The sequence below is a fragment of the Strix aluco genome, chromosome 3 (assembly GCF_031877795.1).
Source record: "Strix aluco isolate bStrAlu1 chromosome 3, bStrAlu1.hap1, whole genome shotgun sequence".
In the NCBI taxonomy this organism is placed as follows: domain Eukaryota; kingdom Metazoa; phylum Chordata; class Aves; order Strigiformes; family Strigidae; genus Strix; species Strix aluco.
In genome coordinates, this window is record NC_133933.1 from 33,508,360 (window position 1) to 33,529,883 (window position 21,524).

A 21,524-nucleotide genomic window follows, 5' to 3' on the forward strand; every position below is an offset into this window, starting at 1 on the left:
ACACAATTCCTTTTTTTAAGAGCTACTTAAGACACTTTAAGTACAAGACTTGTGTCTTGTAACACTAGACTTCATAGCACAAGATCCGTACATAGAAACAAGTACTTGTAACGCAAGTGTAGAGTTCCCTAATAAATGAGAAATAATCAAAAATTGTGGTAGTATCTCATAGCTGAACTAGAGAGGGTAATTGCACAGTGTTAGCATTTATACTGTCCATGCAAAACCTCGATTTCTAGCTGACTGTTTAAGAATTCATCATCTCTAGCAAATCTTTCTGAACCTGGAGTCTCGTTAGTGTTTTATTCCATGTGAGAAGAGATAATTTGAAGGCTTGTAATTAGAACATAGCATAGTACTCAAACATAAGAGCTATTTAAATTTCTGGCATTTCATGGTTGATTTGACTTAGCCAGGTGCTTTCTGTCTACGTTTTTTCAAAAAAGAGCATCAAGTTACATGATGTTCAGTCTTAGAGAACCACATTGCTCCTTTTACATAATGCTAGTAGCACTTGAATCAAAGGCCGTTAAACTTGAATTAAGACACACAGTAAAACTAGATTAAAAAGCAAACCAGATATGGAGTTGCTGCAGTATTTGGGGAAGTTTGTCAGAATTTGTATTAAAGTAAGAGTGGGAGGCAGTGTGAGACACACAACTGGTGAGCAAACTGTTGGGATCTGTGTAGTAGTGGAGATCCTCAGCACTTCATGGAGGTCACTGTAGCAGAGAGGTAATGTGAAGTCTGGATTACTTGGAGGAAAGGCCTAAAGTTTTACCCCAAAAAGGGAGGTGGGGTGCAGAATCCAACTGTAATCTCTTCCTTATTGCACTGTACTATTTCTTTTTATTGCTTCTGTCAGAGTAAGCTGTATGTACTGAAAATGTGTTTAGATGAGGGGAATGGCAGAAGTAAGGATTTCTTAACCTCTTTTTCTGACCCAGTAACAAACTTTTAAACTAGAACTAGATTATCATGACTCTACAGGCTTGGTGGGTACGAGTATGTCAGACCTAGTGACTGACTGCCAGGATCAGCCATGGTAGAATTCTCTCAAATTCTTTTTGGATGAAGCTAGCTATAACTTTCATGTCCAGTCCCTAAGAGTTTCATGGGGCAGTTATTTTTAGCATGATAGAGGTTGTGGTATCTGAGTTTCTGAAGTTTTCAGGAAAGTACTATGGGATCTGTGGATTAAAGAATGTATTTTCTGCTGACTTCATATGGGATCTGTGGATTAAAGAATGTATTTTCTGCTGACTTCATATGGGATCTGTGGATTAAAGAATGTGTTCTTGGCTAACTTCATGAAGTGCAAGGTAGTTTTTTACATCTACATAGGACAACTGAGTCTAGCACAAGCGAGGAAGTCATAAGTCTTCTAAAGCTTCAGTATGGATTATTCACACTTTACCTGCAAGCTTGGTCTCTGGATGTGGGTCTTCTCATATATTTTGAAGGAGGTCTCCAGATATTGAACAACTCCTAATTTTATGTGGATTATTTTCTACCCTTAGATAGCTCCTATCTCTTGTAATTGGATACATTTTAAATCAAGATCAATGCATTTTTGAACTTAAAATCACATGTAAGCATATGAACATCTTTTAGGGATTGTAAAAATGGAAATGTTGGTTTTACAAAGGACTAAGTATAATTCAAGAGAATCCTGTGAGAAGTTTTCTTGGATTGAAGTGGAATTTGCCACCTTGTTTCCTTTGTCAGATGGTCTGCGTTCCCCTACTGTCACCTTTGCCATGCTTTACAAGAATACAAAAGTAGCACAGTACATGCAAAGCTAGTGAGACCAGTCAGTTCTTATTTATGAAGTATTACCTTTTCTTCATGCCACAGTAAAACTGAAAAGAGGAGTCATTTGGTTGTTATTTTTCCAGCATGAATTAATTTCTGCAGAGAATGACAAAACTGGCAGGGCTGCAAAGGTATGTGAACTACTCAGCCTTTATATGGAGAGCCTTTAATTTTGATGAATAGCTCTTTAAAAGACACAGCACCCCACAAAAAAAAAACCCAACCCTAAAAAATGCAAACAGGGGTGTGTAAGTTCATACTTCATCTGTTATTTTCCCCCCACTATAGTTGTTGACTTTTGCACATGTGCATGCTTTATCACTTGTCTGATAAGAAAGAAACACAGGAAAGGAGGAGCAAAGCTTATGTGGAGTGGTGGTTTTATAAATAAGACTTTTCTTCTCTGTTTTCCAGATTCAATATTGCATAAACATGGGTGCATTTTTGGATAAACCAAAAACTGAAAAACATAATGCTCATGGTGCAGGGAATGGCTTGCGTTACGGCCTCAGCAGTATGCAGGGATGGAGAGTGGAAATGGAAGATGCTCACACAGCTGTTGTAGGTATTCCCCATGGCTTAGAGGACTGGTCCTTTTTTGCTGTCTATGATGGTCACGCGGGATCTCGTGTTGCAAATTATTGCTCCACACACTTACTAGAACACATCACTAACAATGAAGACTTTAGGGCGACAGAAAAACCTGGATCTGCTCTTGAACCTTCAGTGGAAAATGTCAAGAGTGGAATCAGAACTGGCTTTTTGAAAATCGATGAGTATATGCGCAATTTCTCAGACCTCAGAAATGGGATGGACAGAAGTGGCTCAACAGCAGTGGGAGTTATGATTTCACCTGAGCATGTATACTTTATCAATTGTGGTGATTCACGTGCTGTTCTCTATAGGAATGGACAAGTCTGTTTTTCAACACAGGATCACAAACCTTGCAACCCAAGGGAGAAAGAGCGAATCCAGAATGCAGGAGGCAGTGTAATGATTCAGCGTGTTAATGGTTCGTTGGCAGTTTCTCGAGCTCTGGGGGACTATGACTACAAATGTGTTGACGGTAAAGGCCCTACAGAACAACTAGTTTCTCCAGAGCCTGAGGTTTGTGAAATTTTAAGGGCAGAAGAAGATGAGTTTATCATCTTGGCTTGTGATGGAATCTGGGATGTAATGAGCAATGAAGAGCTCTGTGAATTTGTTAAGTCTAGACTTGAAGTATCGGATGACCTGGAAAAAGTGTGCAATTGGGTAGTGGACACTTGTTTACATAAGGTATGTAACTGTTTTTTCCAAGCAGCTGTTCTAAAATGATCTTCCATTTGGATGGGCACTGCAGTTCCTGGCCTACTCTACCCCATCTCCCTCTTCCTTCCTTCAAACTTCTGTACCCATTTGACTATATATCCTTGCTGAAGAATATACAGCCTCATCCTTTGTGTATGGAGAGGTGATAGCAATTGTTAAAATTAAAATTTATTGTTTTCTCAATGCTTGTCTATGGTTCCAGCTCTAAACTTTGTTTCCAAATACAAATTTTTTAAAATTTATAAAATCTGTGCAGGGTATTTGGCAGTTATTCTTGTTCTTTCAAGTTGGGCAGTGTTTGTATCCTTTGCGTGAAACCAGTGTTTGCACCATCTCCTCTTCAAGGTATGGTTTGTCATCTGAAGTGATGTCCTCAGCTCATTGTTGTAGCTTAGATGGAGAAACACTACTTTTGCATCTGAGCTTGCTTGCACTCCTCAAACTTAAGAGTTTGTTTGGAGCAACTACAGGTTGGTCTACAAATGTTTCATAGTTCATATTTCCAGCATTCCCTCAAAAGTGCAACTCTACTAGTGCAAATAGAGTTCCTTTGCTAGGCCGCAGACCAACATGCAATTTGGAAGAAAATATTAAAGTGCAGAATTCTAACACTAAAGGGTAAGTAACTTTTTTTAGAAATAGGGCTGTATTCCAGCATATACCAGACGTTTTACAATGGGCTTAAATGCTGTGGCTTTACTGATCAAGCATTTGACCAGTCTTTATTAAAGGATGGTCACTCTAGTATACTGTCATTAAAACTGAAACCTAACTTCATGTTTATTTTATAAAGTCAGAGCCTGGAACTCTGCAGTTTGTAATGATATTAGAATGTTGTCCTCTGTCTTCAGGATGTGAATTTACCATATTATATTAACTGCTCTAAAAGATGGGTGTCACCATATGCTTGGTACGAAAGGGAATGTAGAATAACTCCTGAGTACTTCTGAAGGAATTTATTCTAATGTCAGATTCCTACTTAATTTTTTCAGGAGAAGTTGTTGTGATAGATGATAGGAACTATCGGTAGGTTAGGTTTACACAGATACAATATGCAGTGACTAATGGTGCTTAAAATTCTACCAAAAAAAAAAAAAGTGAAGATCTTGATTTCAAACCAGGAGTTTAAATCATGGTTCTTCTGGATCTCCTTGTAAGAGACTTAGACACTGTGTTTTTAAATTTGGCTGTGGATTATAATTTTGAAAATTAAATATGAGCAGGAAAGTGGTATCAGAGCTTACTAGTGAAGAGCTGGCATTAAAATTAGTATCTGAAAAATCTGTTGGCTGACATTGCTGAGCATATGATAGTATGTAAGATTAGCTTGGCCATACTAAATGAATTCATATTTTGTACTTGCTTTCTTCAAGCTGCTATGTATGACACAGGTGCGTTCTGATAAACAGACTTGTAATGAATGTAATGTCTTACGTGAATGCTCTTAAACTGAAATAAAGTAGTAGCTGGAGCTAGCTGTTCTAGTGGTCTAGGATAAGTATTTTGCATTTCATTTTGCAATGTGAGTTTTTTAATTTGGCTTAAGGTAACATTAAACAAATGTCTAATTGCTGACCTGTTTTCTTGATATTATTTTAAAAACAATTGACATGTAAATAACTCCATTAAATATTTTAAACTTTAAGAATGTACAATGACAATCAGTAAAATTAGTTTTAGTGAGTAGTTTAGTTGGGAAACTTCGAGGTTCTTATTAATCAAAGTACAGTTTTATTGCAAGGTTTCTTTTTTCCCAAGTATATCTATAGTACTGCATTTGGAACAAGTAAAAGTGTCTAAAATAGAAAAATGGAAAATAAGACTAAAGATCCTAACTCTTCTTTTTCTTTGTCATATAGGGGAGTCGTGATAACATGAGTATTGTACTAGTTTGTTTTTCAAATGCTCCTAAGGTCTCAGATGAGGCGGTGAAAAAAGATGCAGAGTTGGATAAGTACTTGGAATCACGGGTTGAAGGTAAGAAATCCATTTTGTTCACTAGAAATGCTGTCATAACCTTCTTGAGCATGAAAACAAAAACCCTGAAAGCCATCATGCCACTGTATGTTAGGTCAAATTCAGGCCTGGTTAAGCCATCGTGCCACTGTATGTTGGGTCAAATTCAGGTGTGGTTACAGCTCTGAATTTTTGTGTGTCAGGAAAAATGTTTTAAGCCATGTGGTTAGTTTATCCTGGTATTCCGCAAGCATTTTCTTAATGTGAACTTTAGGTCAAAATGCAACCACTGACTTTGCAGAGTGTTATATCAGCTAAGTAAATTGTGATACTGCTAATGTCATGCTTATAAAATATTAAAAGGGATACTTGTTCCCTTCTTCGTGAAAGTTTTTGACAAAAAGAAAAAGCTGTACTGGGTTTTCATGAAGGGACAACTTATCTAATTATCCAGGCTTTTTTAACTGCTTTTATTTAAAACAGCTGTGCGATTTTTCACATGGACAACGTTTTTAAATGCACTTTTGTGAAAACTTAAGAGTGTATAAATGATCAAAGTACCTATGAATGCAAGAGCCTTAAATCATCCCTTTGGATTCTGAATGCTTACCAAATGTGTGTGTGTGTATGTATGTATGAATAAAAAACATATAATCATCTAGAACTTTCATGGAGGACTAAACTTAATTACTAACCAGTTTCATTTAGTCACTAATTTTATAACTCTCTGCTAATCCAACAGGTTGAATGCAACTTCTTCCCTTAAGCAGAAACAGTTAAAGGAAAGTTATCTTGACTAAAAAGAAAGGCTTGCCCTTGTATACTTATTCCTTTTCTGCAGTGTTTCTTAATGTCAGAAAAACTGACATTTGAAATGGGCTTTAAAACTGTGGCTTCTAATTTAAAATCTTTTATCACTGGTTAAGGCTGTTCTGAGGTCTGACGACAGCTACATGTAGTGGTCTACTGGTCTCTTCAATCTTCTCAATTATTCTAGTGATCCAAGTATAGCTCAGTTTTGGTAGAATTGACTGAAGTTCAGGGCTGATATTGAAAGTTTGCCTTTTCTTAATATGTTGGTGTGTTACGTTAGCATAGGTTTTTGTCAAAGCAACCCTGTCATGTGAGTAACTTGAGTTCTTGGAAGAGTTTGTTTTGCTGTTACAGTATTATTCTAGCAACATTTGTGAAGTAGCATCATTGGAGAGCCTTGTGGCTCTTCAAACTTCAGTAATCTCATCAGAAGAATACTCAAGCACTGTCACCCTTTTATGGTGATGCAACTTACTAACCCATTTGTTGGAGGTATCAGTTATAGCAACAGTATTTAAGGAAGAAAAGGGTTTACTGAAGAGAAAGCTGGCTGAGAACTTGTACCCTTCTTGACTTGTTTCAGGCCTGCACTAGAATATTCTGATCACTAGATCCAAGTTTAACTGTGGTTCATTAAGAGGTGGTCCCTTTGTAGATGGATAATGAGATATGTAGCCTTCTTAAGATGTGTTCCAAGTGCTGAGACCAGTGGTTTAGCTTTATACTATAGTGTTGCTGTCCTATAGTGATGGTACTCTTTGGTGTTGATATTGAAAACTGTGATATGGGCAGTCTACAGGACTGTTCAGCAGAGTTCCATGGAAGTGATTTTTAAATTTGAGTGCCAAGATGTTTGGCACTTCGCAGGTCAGAACCAGCATGAAGCTACCATCTTGAGACTGTAACAAGGTCTCAATGACATTAACCATAGTTCTAGCGACTGACTGCCTGAGCTTGAGCGTTTTTTAATGAAAGAAGGTGTGAATGACCAATTTCTCTCAACATGGATCTAGAAGCTTTCCAGGCACCCAAAAGCACGGTGTGTATAATCTGTAGAGGTGAAATACTTAATTTCCTTACAACTATGTGATGAGAATTATTAATACGGGATTACAGCACTATCACATAGCATATAGATGCCACTTCTGGTTTTCTTGTTGGTTTTGGTTTATTTGAGTATCTGAGACACCCACTGGCTTTTTTACTTGCTGGGATGGATACTGAAAGGACTGATTGGGTGTGCCTCTGTTAGAAAGTAGTTCATATCCAAATAAGTAGCATTAGGTATAAAGGAGAAGTAATCCTCCATTGTAGGTGTGAGGAGATCAGGAATCTTCTGAGAGTGAAGAGCAAAAATCCCACAGCTAACCATTCATAACTTTTCTTATCACTAATTCAGTGTAAAATGCAACAGTGCCATGGAAACGTACATGCTGCCATTGTAACCTGGTTGCTGTGGTCATCTGCTAGTTTTGCCACTTAAGTTTGAGAATTTTTGATTAACTGACTTTAATGCTGGAAATGACACTTACTGTAGGTATTTTATAATTTAATTTTTAATTTGTGTGAAACAGCTGTGAAAATCACTCAAGTTCTTTGTCTAGATAGCTTTTTTGTTGCACTCAACCGAATGAGATTAATTTAGGTATTTTTTTGTAATCTCTGAATATACTGCTGTTGTGTGTGATGTCTTTCCCCCTTGTTTAAATGAGTTCTAAATTGAAATGGCTTGCATATTTATAGTTTTTGTTGAGATTAGCGAGAGCTAATGGTCACTTCAAATGCTAACTCTAGGCATGTTTCTCAGAACTTGGCTTACATCCCAGGCTTCCTAGATGACACTAGTTAAGATAAATACCTATTATCTTCCTATGTCTGAGTATACAAGCTGTTAGTAAGCTCTGGGAGAGAGCCAGGAGCAGTTACCTTCACTGACAGCAGTCAAGTGTGCACACAGTGGTTCCTGGTTAGTATTCCCAGCTTCTTGGTGGCTCCTCTCTCAGTTAGCAAATAGGTGAAAAATGTATGGAACTGCAGTGTATTTTATTGCCTTCATAAGTGACTGTTAAGAAGGTTAATAGAAAAGCTGTCAAATAACTTCTGATCAGAGTGACTGGATTAATGATGTAGGAGGCACTATTTGCTAGTAACAATGCACTGTTGTAGCATAACCAAGTTACTACTTTAACTTATTTCTGCTAGGAATTTATTTTGATGTTTTAGCTATATTGTTATATTTAACAAATACTACATGCACCAAAAAAAGTGAGGAGTTTGTAGTCTGAACTGATGCAGAACCCTTCCAAATGTAACTCAAAATGGTTGTTAAGCTTAAGTGTTCCAGAGAAATGAATTGCTTCAAAGCTTGGACTTCTCTTGCTTCAGCTCTTCATTCTTTTCCCTGCCCTGCATGAGTTCCCTGTGTCATTCTGTGTTCTACTAATTGGACAGAGTGCAAGGCCTTTAAATGTCAAGTATTTAGCAAGAAATGAGAATTAGCATATTTGAGGAAATTCTGTCAAGTGGAGAAAATAAAGGAAACAGACTTCAGAAGAATTTGAAATACCTGTTTTTTAACAAATTTTTGCATTCATAATAAACTTATGAAATTGTCATTTTGACACAGTCTGATTAATTAAAAAAAAAAGTTGTTGGACTGCAATTTTTACCTTACATTTGTGCCTTGAGTATTATTACTTCAGAAATGATAGAGAAGCTTTAACAGAACGATTCAAACCACTGAGCCGAATGGGGAGAATTGTTTGGAAAGATGTTGATTCTTTTAAAAAAGTAGTCAGATTTAAAGGTTTAAGTAGTAAGCAGAAATGCTTTTAACTTTAAAAAAAAAAAAAAAAGGTGGGGAGAAGAGTAGGATCTCAAGTGTTGGAGGAGTAAGAAAAAGTTTTGGAAGGTAGGAACATCTTCTTGATCAGTAAAGGACAACTGCCATTATCAGTTTTGCATTCACCTTTAGACTAAGTGTGGTCTGGAAAACAGTGCATAAGAGCTGTGTCTGAAAGGTTTAAACTGCCTTTAATTCTAAAAACTTAAAAGTCTGGTAGATAAATTGTGATGTTGATAATACGGATTTGATTATCTCTTCTAGTTATTTTCAAAAGACAGAAGTCATATTTCTTCAGATACATTCTAAATATAGTTTACACCTTAGGATAATTGTCTTCAGAGAAGTATAGTCATTATAATTTATTTGTAGTTCTGATGCGTTTTGAAGTTCTGAATGTGGTAAGCTGGGCAGGTAGGTCCCAGAATCAGTTGTTCATGTTCAGTCACAGCAAGTGATTGTATATAGTGAGAATCTGTAGTAGACACACTAATGTTTAAAATACCAGACTAGATGATGACTGTTCCTTTCAAAGGCAAGTAATGGACTTTGCACACAGTAATTTAGCATGAGCAACAATGTTTCTCTATCTGTTAAAGAATTAACAGCTCAAGTTATGTGCAGTTGGTTGATAGCCAATAATAGTTTTATTTGTACCTGTAGTAACGTTCTGGAAAAAATCGTCTTGTCTTAAAACTACTAAGATGCAAAGAGGGAGAAGTCAAAAATACAAGCTATGAGTTCTCTTAGATACTCTAATCTTTCAGTAAGTGACTAATTTAAATCAGGGCAACATTGACGCTTTGTATAAAATCCTTTGGGACTTCCTGAAGCAATTTTAGTTTGATCAGTAGTATTTGTTCTTAATGAATGTGCACTGTTCAACATGGAATGTTTTTTCTGTTCTCTTGTGGTCCTTAAATTTCAAGCTGACTAGACTAACACATCAAACCTTTTAGACAACAGGTTTTTTCATGCTATGCTTGGGCATTTTAAGCTCTAGCTTGGAGAGAAAGGCATTGTTTGAGGCATGCTTTTGTTTTAAAAGATTAAAAAAAAATGTGTTCAAAAGCAGTTTAATACTTACACATGTAACAATTGTAGTCTGGTTTTGGACATTCCAAAGTAGTATGCTGAGATCCTGTGTATTTGTACAATGAGTTGAGTTAGTAGTTCCGTCAGATCTTTCCAGAGTTATTAAAAGAGAATTATTGTTTTAATACCAAAACAGAGGTTTTATTCAAGCAGAGTTATTAAAAAACCAAACTCAGCAAGTGATAGTTTACAGAGATTTCTAGTGGCAGAACTATATGCCAAAGCTCTTTTGCTAGTTTGGGTCTTGAGGCTGACAGAATGTAAGTGCTAGGAGGTTGTAGTCAGTAGCTTGTGATTGAGTCGTTTATGATGGTGAACGAACGCAGCTGTGCTTCTGTTTTGAGTCCCTTAACTGGTTAATTTCCAGAGTAATGCAGGTGTGTTGGACAGTAGTTAAGTTTTGCTAGGTCAAGTCTTATCTTACTGCCACTTCCCGGCAGGCAGCTAAACACCACACAGCTGTTCACTCGCTCCCCATGCTAGTGGGATGGGAGAGAGAATCAGAAAAAAGGTAAAACAGGACAAAAAAGGAAGGGAAAATAGTAATAATGCTAAAAGAATATATAAAACAAGTGATGCAATTGCTCACCACCTGCTGACTGATGCCCAGCCAGTTCCAGAGCAGTGGGCTGCCACTCCTGGCCAACTCCCCCCAGTTTTATTGTTCAGCAGGATGCTGTATGGTATGGAATACCCCTTTGGCCAGTGGGGGTCAGCTGTCCTGGCTCTGTCCCCTCCCAGCTTCTTGTGCACCCCCAGTGTCCTCACTGACAAGGCAGTATGTGAAGCTGAAAAGTCCTTGACTTAGTGTAAGCACTGCTCAGCAACAACAAAAATATCAGTGCATTATCAACAGTATTGTCATCCTAAATCCAAAACACAGCATTATACCAGCTACTAGGAAGAAAATTAACTCTGTCCCAGCTGAAACCAGGATATCTGTTTTTCTCTGGTTTTTAGAGATCCTGAATTTGGTCACAGAAAGAGAAAACCAGGGATAGAAGTCAATTAATTCTCTGATGTGATTCAGTTTATTTGAAAGGGTGTATCAGACATGCATTAGGAAAAAAAACCAACCCCACAACCCAAAACCAACCAAACAAAAAACCCCACCCACAAACAAAACCCAAAACACACTAGCCCCAAAATCATAAATAGGATTACGTGTTCTATGTAGGTTTAAATGGTCTTAATAGTAGATGAATACTCAGTTAATACAGTGAGTTGGGTAGTGCATTTACATACATGGAATATATACTGTACATAAAACTGATATGTCATAATCTTATAGCTGGAAATTAAAGGAGATGCTGGAACACAGAAAACTTGTAATGCTATGTGGGGACTTGCATTACATAAAATCAAAATAAAATTTTGTCTGAATTTTCAAAATGCCTCTGAGTTAAGTGTTAGACTTCTAGTAAAAAGAATTTTAGGAGTAAAGTAGTAGACTTTGTAGTGGACTTTCATGGATTTGCATATATGCTATACCAGAAAATGGTTCTTTAAGTGTCTGTATTATATTAGCAATGGAGATGTAAAAGTTTCTGCAATCGTCTTTTGCACATTCAGGGAAAGTAATTGCAGGGTTGTTAACATCATAGAGATGAAGGTGGAAATCTGGTAAATGCCTATAAAACTGTTTCTGAAAAAATTTGGTTTCTCTCTCTAGTGGCCTTTGTCAAACAAATCCACAGTGTGTATCTGTTAATTGATGTGTAATGAAAAAAAGGTCACGCTTGGTCATTTGCTTTCTTCTCGGATTTTCTGTTAGGAAGCTTTTTTTTTTTCCGAGAGGGGACATGTTCTGGATGAAATTATTCAGGCTATTATCAGGAAAAAAAAAGAGATGGTCAGTTCCACCAGAATTCCTGATTAGGCACCTTCTAGAAATGGAGAAAAAATTCTTGTGCTTCAGTTCAGCACTCCCGGAGAAGTGGTTATGCAGTATCAAGTAAAAGTTTCCAGTACCAAGAAATATACAGTGATCCTTAGTTGCAGTTGTTTTAATTCACTTTTAAGAAGATGTAAAAATCTTATGCTTGCATTAATATTTAGTAATTGCTTAGTTTTGTAGCCTTTCTTATTAATTCTTGCTATTTGTCTACTTTTAGTATATACAGAACCAGATGTGCTCTGGGTATAAAAAGCTGTGTATGCATAAGAGACATTTCCTGTCAGATGTGGCTTTGTGAAATTATATTAGAGTGGTACCAACCTACTTCTAACTAGGTAGAACTGTGCAAAAGGACACAATGTATAAGAGGACTTGTGGCTGATTTGTGTGAACGTGTATGGAAGAAGTGATCAAAATCCTAAGATTCAAACATATATATTCAGCTGTCATTTCCCTTGCTACCCATGTTTCATTCTTAATGGATGGATATATGATAATATATATAAAGTTTAATGGAAGAATGTTTAATCACTTCTAGTAGTAGTATACCTAGTTTATTCATTGCAGAGGTTGCATGGTGCCAGCTTAAAATTGGGGCTTAGAAGCATAATGCCTTATTTGTTACAAGGTAGTAGAACTATTCTAAAAGTAGAATTGCTTTTGGGAGGCTTTCCTGCAGATCCCCCTGATGCATAATGAGTACCTTGCATGCACTTTGGTTTTAGTAGTCCTGAGAGAAGCCTGCATATCACTTGTTTTTTCAATAGGTGAAAGACATCAAGAAAGGTTTAAATACCAGGAAACTTGGCATGCAGTGTTTAAAATAGGTAGATGATGTGCTTTTCTACTAATTTCAAAACCAAATTGTAGCTGCTTCTGACTTAAGTTGCGGGCTCCAAATCAGGTGTCCAGAATATAATCAATTGATTTTAAGAAAATTAAGTGATTTGTTTATCTTGGGATAGTAGCCAAGATACAGACTGACTGAAGGGGTTTTTTAGGATTATATTTGAGAGGATTCATTCTTAATTATTTCGTTTTATGGCTTAAACCAAGAATTATCTGGAACCATGTCTACAGGAAATGGCACTCCGTTCCTTTATTTAGTTGATCTTCAGAAAAAAATTCTTTCTTAAAAATGACATATGTATACAACTACAGTTTGTAGATAATTTAGTGAACCATCTTCTGCTGTGGTAGTAGTTGAATGGCTAGAGGCTGACATTGGGGGCTGGTAGTGTTATGCCTATGTGAGTGTATATGCAGCTATTACATGTTTGCGTTAAAGCGGCTTTGAATAAGAACCTGTGAAGATTTACTTCCGAGGCAGAACAACTTACCCCAGCACTGGACTTGTGTGATACTTCTGCTTTGAAAATGGAATACCATATGATGAATTACTCGTTGTCAGTTCTATATTCTGGTTTTGCCACTTGAGTGATAATGGGCCATTATATATGCCTCTCTATTGCATGGTGGTCTTGGTGTTTATGCACCAGAGATGGAGGCCTTTGAGAATACAAGGTGTTACAGTGAAGTATGACTGAATTCCTGGGAAGCACTGGCAGTATGGCGTGTAATTTCTGAGTATGTGTTGCAATGCAGTGGGAAAGTAACTGAAACAAACTCCCAGCTGTCGTCTTTTTGAAAGAGAACAGGCTGCTGTCTTCAGGACGTTTCATCCAGTTCACAGTCTGCTTCTGAGTTTCTCTGAGAGAATGGCTAGAAGCATACTGGAAAGGCAGGCTACATATTTGAATAGCTCAGTTCCACTATGCAAAGACTACCTAAAATGTAAAGGATGTTTTCCTGCTTACATTTAACTTTTTCATAATGTGTCTGTTAAAAGTGATAGTATCTTGTATTTTAGTGTCTTAAGGAATGGGTGGTATTAATTCAGTAATCTAAGGACTTCTTCTATTTTTTAAATTAGAAATTATGGAAAAATCGGGTGAAGAAGGAATGCCTGATCTTGCTCACGTTATTCGTATTTTAACTGCGGAGAATATCCCTAACTTACCACCAGGAGGTGGTTTAGCTGGCAAGTAAGTACAGTACTGTAATTTCTTGAACTGTTTAGTTCACTGAAACAAATACTTCAAATGTTTTCAAGTTTTCTTATTGTAATAGCTATACTCAAAGGAAAAAGTTGGGTTTTATATTTTAAGCTGGTTTACTTTTTGCACTATATAAACATATCTGTCACTGTTCCCATTCCGGAATGGTAAGAGGAAACAGATTGATCATATTCTGGTACATAACATAATAGTTTACTAGTTCTGTTCCCTACTATGGCCATTTTAAAAAACAAAAAATATTTCTCCTTGGCTTTTTACTGCTTTAGGTTTGTTAAGAACTATCAGTAATGTAACCAGAATATCAAAAAAAAAGCTCAGTTTTTCTGATGTCATGTTTCCTCCACCACCTAGTGTCCATTATAAATTTGGGTCAATGCTTCTTTGCTCAGCAAACATTCTCGTAAGAAAATTGGTTTTCTTTGTTTAGTCTTAAACTGAATGTTAGATAAGCAAGAATATTGAAGTAGGATGTGCATTTTAAAACTTAATTGGAATAAACATTCAGAAACTACATTGGTTTTCTGGGGAGGCTAATGGTGATGTTCTAACAACCTATGATTTAAGGATTTTAATGAACAGGATTTAGGACTCCATAAACAATTGTTAATCTAGAATTCCCCAAACAGTGGGACCCATTATTGTTCCCTGGCATAGGTCATGTCACTTCTGGAATTTTTGTATCTTTCAAAACAACTCGTCCCGTTCTCTGAGCATTTGGGTATACATCTCTTTGCAGGTACTTCCTAATGAGCACTTTGCCATGATTATTTTTATTTAGCCTTGAAAATACCTGTATATTCTGGACCTTTTTCTCCACTTGTGTGCATTCCAGGTCTTCAGAGAAGTTGTGGTGTGCCTATTCTTAGTGCCTCCCAACTGCTGAATGAGTTGGTGTGTTATGCCCATTAATAACTGCGTTGTGTACTGCTTCATTATTCTGGAAACTTTGCATATAAATTCTACTTTAATTTGTTGTGACCCATGTTACATTTTTAATGGGCTTAGCTTCAGAATTTGCCTTTTGATGCCTTTCTCTCCATTTTGGCTTTTAAAGTCCTGCATTACAGAAAACCGACTTCAGGAGGTGTACCTGTGGTTTCTTTTAAGATAATGTCATACAGTATTCAGTAATTTTTTCTTGGCCTTGAAGCTTAGGACAAAGACAGGCAGTGATGTATTTAGTGAACTTTACTTGCAGGATTGAGCTCCTGAATGGAAGTTTTGAAAAAGTACACCTACACAACCCAAAACCACATACCATGAAACTTAAGACCTTTGTCCTAACAAGATAATATTCTTTGTCTTGAGATCCTTATCCTGTGATGTTTCCAGGACAGGAAGAATTCACACTTTGTCCATCTGTGTGAACATAAGAACTTTGTCATGCTAGATCACACAAAGGACAGATCTAGCTCTGTATCCTGTCCACAGGATAGCTGAAAGTAGATGTCTAGGGAAGAATATAAAACGAGGGAAATATGTGAAATACTTCCCCTCTCATTACTATTTTGGTTTTCAGCTTCTTACAGCTGAGGTGCTTCCTGATCCTGAGGTAGTTTATGTACTTAGTGACTTAGAATTTCTCTTCCATGAAGTTTTAAATATGTTCAGAAGGAGCCTCATCAAACATCTGGCATCCTCAGTATTCTGGGGCAGAAAGTTCTGTTGCATTAAGAGCCATCACTGTGTATTTCTGAGACATTTGCTGCTGTCTTCATCTACTGCCCTTGTGCTTTTTGTTTGAAAGAGTCAACAGTCAGTGCTTATCTGCATTCTGTAAGACATGATTTTTACAGCTCTTGGCCACATCCAGACTTGAGAGTCTCAGTTCATGTAGCAGTTCTTTAGCTATCAGTGACTTTGATTATATTTATTATACCGGTCTGAACGTTTCCCAGTTCTTACTATGATTTGAAGATGTAGGGCCATAACCTTTTTCCTCTCAGAATTCTGTTTATACTCTGGGTTTTAATTTTGAGAATCTTTTTGTGCTTATTTTGCTTGCCTGTGAAGGTGTGGCCTTACGTGGCACTGACAGAAAAAAGTCTAGCTAGTGGCATTTGGGTTTTAATTTCTACAGTGTGAATAGACACTAGACATCACATCTCAGATGTTGCATACTCTGGGCACCACACTTGCGAAGTTTGTAGGCAAGTAGTAACCTGTGTATATGTAATAAAAATGGGGGGGAACCCAACTGTCTTCGAGTTCCACATCCAGAAATAAGGCAACAAGAGCAGCAAACTTGAATTTTGTTATAATAAGCAAAAAACAGACTTAAATGTTACTCTTGACAAAATCTGACTACGCAGCTGGAACTTGTAAATATGTAAGGTATGAAAATGTTTTGCCTTGCTTAGTTGTTACAAATCTTGACTTACTGCTAAATCCCACATATCTTGAAAGTGTGTAAAAACACTGAGAGTGGGCTTCATCTTTTTAAGAGGCAGGTTAAAGGCAAAATATCTTAACCATTTTGAAATTATTACTGTGCTCAAACTCTTAAGTTCTCGAGGTTTTGAAATCCTGTTGTGCTTAATTGTTTTTAAACCTTCTCTTTTTAGGCGTAATATTATTGAAGCTGTGTATAGTAGGCTGAATCCACACAGAGAGAATGAGGGGGTAAGTTCCCATTTTGATTGCTACACCTCTTTGTTAATGAGAATGACAAAGTAGTATCATACATTAAGCAAAAGTGTACGATACTGCCAATAAATTTTATTATAAACACAAAATGTGTATTGTAGCATGCAGTTGATTTTTGACCTTGTTTTGGATAGATCTGATACAGAACTTCATCTTCAAAAAGACAGCAAATTAACACCCAATTCTGAAACACTTTCTAAACATTTGATTGACTGTAGCGCTTTCAGTCAAATCCGTGAGGCAATAGTGCAGGGTTTTTCTAAATTATAGTTTATTATTGTGAAAAATTACGGTCAGCATATTAATTACTTAACTAGCTATTATATCTACTGTCCAGACATCTAGTAGTAGAGGGGTAAACATACTTCATATTGTCTTCTGTAAGTGTGGAAGATCTTGTTACACTGGATATAAAAGATAACAAGACTAATATTTTTTTTAGAGTTTACACTATCTTTAAATATCCCATATGCAGTGGTCTAAGGAAAGTGTAAAGTGATTTTAGTTTTACTTAAGATCTGGTTTCTAAAATGACTTACATTCTTCTGCCCAGTTCCTAATAAGTTGAATTTTAAATCATACAGTATGTTGAAATACGATTTACTGTAACTTTAAACCTGAATATTAGGTGGTTCTTAATATTAGTATAAAGAGCAATAACTGGTGTTCATATTGGTTGTGGTTAAATTTGTTTAAAAAAAATCTTTGGAAGATTGAAGAACTGGTTAAAAACATCACTACTTGTACACATGTTGTCATTTCCTGTACAGTTTATGCGAACTAATCTGTGAAGTTAACATTCATCTTCTAGTAAATCCTCTGGTACATTTTTTTGTTCTTCTGAGATGGCTACAAGGACCTAAGGTTTTATAGGTTTTACAAATTCCTTTTTTAAGGGAAAAAAGTTTGTCTAGTGTTAACTTTCTAGAAATATCATACGCCATAGTTGCATTTATGATGTCTCATTTTCTAAGTCCAAATGTGCTTTTCAATAGCCAGGCAAGCTTGCTGAAGGTCCTAACAATACAGTACAGCATCCTTTTGTGTATTGGCTACTTCAGGAATTTTTTGTACATCATCCATTATAATTTAGTAGCTGAACTCAATATCCAAGTTACTCATAAAACAAAATAGCTTTAACCCTTATTACCATTAATAACTTTGACCTTTATTGCAGTTAGAATCACTGGATAGTTGGTTTGAGTCCTTTTAATTTGGCTTCATTAATATGAAGTGTGAGCAGTACACTCCAGTCTGCTTTGTAAACTTTGCCTTCTGTTGGTATGTAGTGCAAATCTCAATAATGATTTGGATGATGTGTTTTAAATCCATTGGATTAAATTTTAGTTTCATCTTGTGGTAAGATGTCATTTGCCAGTCAGTACCTTTTCTTCTTTCCATCCTAAGTGATTCTGACCTAGAGCAGTTTGAGAGGAGGATGCACCACTGGGTGAAGGATGCAATTCCTGTTTGCACTTTCCCAGCAAGTAGGAATTGTTATCTTGCTGTCCTCGAAATGAATGAGTTTAGTGGGCCTCATCTCTTGAGATGATGAAAACATGACTTCCTTGCTACTCTTACTCATGTTCCAGGTATATATGTTGTGATCTCTTAATCTTTTGAACTAAATAGTCTAGTGCACAGGGGGTATAAAAGGAAAGGAAGCTGTTCAGTTACTCAACATTAGACTCTTCACAATGTCTACACACTGTGATAATGTTGCTGCACATCTCGCATTTAAAAACAGGAAGCAAAGGCAGGAAGGAAACATACAGCACATCCCAATGATGACATTTCCAAGTGAGACTGACATCTAACTAATAATGCCCCTGTTTAAACTAGTATGATGCAAGAGGGGATCTTCATATGAAAAAATGAGCTGCAGGCACAGATGCTGAGTCTGCAGAGCACCAAGGTGCACTGGCTTGCACTTGAGAATCTTTCCCCATGTGTAGTTAACAGTGTACGTGTGTCTGTTTGTGCATGGGCGTAGTGCAGAATACTGCTGTTCTGAACTGGAAAGTTTGCCTGTGGCAGTCATCTTCGTCTGATGATTTTTATATAAGGCTAGAACCATTTTTCTTACCATGACAAAATAATAATGTAATTAATTGCTAAAATATTAATGCACATGAGTAAAAAATGTAAAAAAATGCCAAAACCCACAAAAACAGCAACCCAAACCAACCAGATTAACTTTTGCAATTGAGAATTACTTCCTTCTAAAGAGTATGCTTTTTAGTACTGAACAATTTAAAGTAGTTACCTGGGGTTAATGTGAACTGGATCATAAGAGCTTTGCAAATAAGTTCTTAGGAAGTATATACATCAAAACCAAGGTGGTATTTTTTCCTAGATTAACTTTGGTTTTACTCAGTGCTGTAAAGATTTCAGTTAGTATTGTGCTTAGAATTTTCTTGTCTTCCAAGCTAGTGATTGTAGAGTAACTTCAATTCTTCACATGTGCATTTTCTGAGCATGTGTAACATACAGCCTACATAAGGAGATGTTGTGTAGAGTGAGAGAGGAGTGAAAGAACCCTTACTGCAGCAGTATTCAGAGATCACTAGTGTGGCTTCAGGGTATAGCAGTCCTAAGTGTTTTCTTTCAGGCATCTTGGCAGAGTACAAGCATTTTGTAAATCCAGGGTTGGAGAGAGCCCTGCGTTGAGCTCGCAGAGCAGCTTTGCCAGTGTTTCAGCAGAGGGGCTTCTGGTATTCATGTGATGGCTTGTGCCTTCAAAGTGCAAGTGAAATCATAGAAATCTGTTATGTATTGGGGCTTGGTGCTTTCAGATCCTTAAAAAGAACGTCTTCATAGCTGAATAGTTGTTACTACTGTAATGTGTTCTAGTTAACATCTTAAAGTATTACTTTCTCTAATGGCTCTATTTCTTTGACCATTTTTTTTAATGTGCTCCTAAGACTAGGAGGCTACTATCCAGTTAGGCTACTTGAGTGTATACGTATCCTTAAACACAAGGAACAATGTTAAAATTACAGTGGCTGTGTTAATAGTTTCAGTGGCATTTGTTTTAAGCTGTGTTTGAGTATCTTGTTTGAAACTAATCATGTTTCTCTTGTTTTTACTAATACTGTACTCTGGCACTTTGCTAAATCATGTGTCATTAAGGGCTGCTACAGGTAATTTTAAAAATGTAAATGGACAAAATTCTTACACTCTTAAAAACTGTAAATCCTGTCCCTAATACATGGTTGCCCTTTTTGTATACATAATTTAACAGAGCAGAACTTGTGCAAAAAAAATAAATTTGAATGCTCATGTTAATTATAGCTAGCACAAATTTATTCTTGTTTTTATGGTCAGTAGCACTAAGTTGAACTAGAACATGAAGGAAGACAAATGCTAACTTGCACGATAATCATAGTTTTCAGGGACCTGTTCTAGCCATACATGGTTAGAGAGAAATCTGTGGTTTATTATATACTACATAAGAGGCAGTTTCTGTCCTACTGTTGTCTGTGGGGTTTCTTGTCTGCTAGCACTGAGGGAGAAGGAAGCACAAAATAGCCCACCATCAAACAGGGTGCAAAGCAAAGCAGGATGTGAGTTTGAATATCAAACACTAGTAGCACTGTTACTTTGACTCTTACTAGCATTTGACTTGTTTAGGAGTCTCAGAGCTGCTATTATGCTGCTTATTGCTTTTACTCCTCAGTGTTGCATGGGAGCGAAAGTATTCACTTCAACCTGCCAAAAGAATTTGTGATGATATGAATGTTGCAAAATGTGGAGTTTCGGGGTATATGATGTTTGCTAATATCAACCTCAGAGCAGACTGATGGGGTGGTGGAACTATGGAATTTTGATGTTCTCTGAACTTTAAAAAACTGAAATTCTTCAGCTGTCTTGCCTTGTTTAATATTAGCTAGATAAATACATAAATAGTTTGGGATTTTTTTGAAAACCTAAGATTTAGGATGCATCTGTAGCCTCATCTTGATGCCTTGAGTTTTCACTGGCTTTGTGCTCATGAGACATTAAAACAGTCCCACTTCATACATTAAAACTACCTCCTTTAACTTGCTTCTCCTCACTGGGCTCTTGAAGACTGATCTGAACATAAAAATGCTAGTACGTGGGAGTCAAAACATTTCAAACTAAGACCAGCAAACCACAATGGAAGTATGACTCTATGCAACAAATTAAGCTTAGAGGGATAGCATTATATGCAGTAGCATTCATTTTTGTGGTAAAATTGTCCCGTTTTTAACTTAGACTGTGCTAATCAGTCTTGGGGCTTCTATTCCAGGAACATTACAGCATCCAAAATCCTACTGAACCCAAGATACTGTCTTAATGCTGCTATTAAGCTTGTAAATGAGTGATTGCAATACTTGTAGTTTATGAAGCTCATGGACTAGATGACAATAAAATGAGGTCAGCACAAGAAAAAGGCAGTCTGGATTTTGCCTCTAATGTATTGCAAAATCTGCCAGCTTCCAGAGATACAGTTCCATTTGTCTATCTTGATAAATTATTAATATCTAGCAAGTTAAAATGTACTATGCCCTTAAAGCAATGGTAATGCTTTAGCACTTAAAGTATCTAGTATCAGTGTCAGAGCACTGTAACAGATGTGCAAGTCTATTAAAAAAAACCCACAACTTTTTTCAGCTGAAAGCTTGTAGCCAAATAGGTGGTCTTCAGAGGAGATCTCCAGTCTTTAATCAGTTCTTGTTACTTGGGTTTTGTGCTGTAGGCTGTTAGATTTCACCTTAAATAGCTTTTCTACCTGTTAATCTTTCTAGCCAATACATGCATCTGGCAAAAACAGCATCTTGCCTTGTTCAGACACCAGCATTTCTGGTGCTGATAGGTAGGTGCATGTTTCTGTCTTGGCAGCATCATGCATGAAAAAAATCAATCTTTCAATCTAGGGACTGTTCTATAGAAGCATTTATTTTGCTGTGATGCTTCAACTAGACTGCTAGCAGTAGAGTTATCCATTATTTTTAGTAAGGTTTTCACAGAACTGTGTTGCTGTTGACTGTGCAGAAATTCACAGTTAGATATCGACCCAATGGCTAAAGAAGCTGAAATTTTCAAA

General features: G+C 36.7%; 1 protein-coding gene across 7 annotated transcripts in view; it reads left to right on the top strand.

The window, feature by feature from the left end:
* Positions 1–21,524, top strand: part of PPM1B (protein phosphatase, Mg2+/Mn2+ dependent 1B) — a 61,674-nt gene that overhangs the window by 36,119 nt on the left and 4,031 nt on the right. For 6 of the 7 annotated variants that reach the window (XM_074818056.1, XM_074818054.1, XM_074818052.1 and 3 more), the window contains 4 exons: positions 2,230–3,093; positions 4,986–5,103; positions 13,663–13,774; positions 16,372–16,429. In XM_074818056.1, coding sequence (XP_074674157.1) covers positions 2,248–3,093; positions 4,986–5,103; positions 13,663–13,774; positions 16,372–16,429 — 1,134 coding nt within the window. In that variant the 5' untranslated portion in view covers positions 2,230–2,247. The remainder of the gene's footprint in view (positions 1–2,229; positions 3,094–4,985; positions 5,104–13,662; positions 13,775–16,371; positions 16,430–21,524) is intronic. The other variant, XM_074818058.1, reaches the window with a different exon arrangement.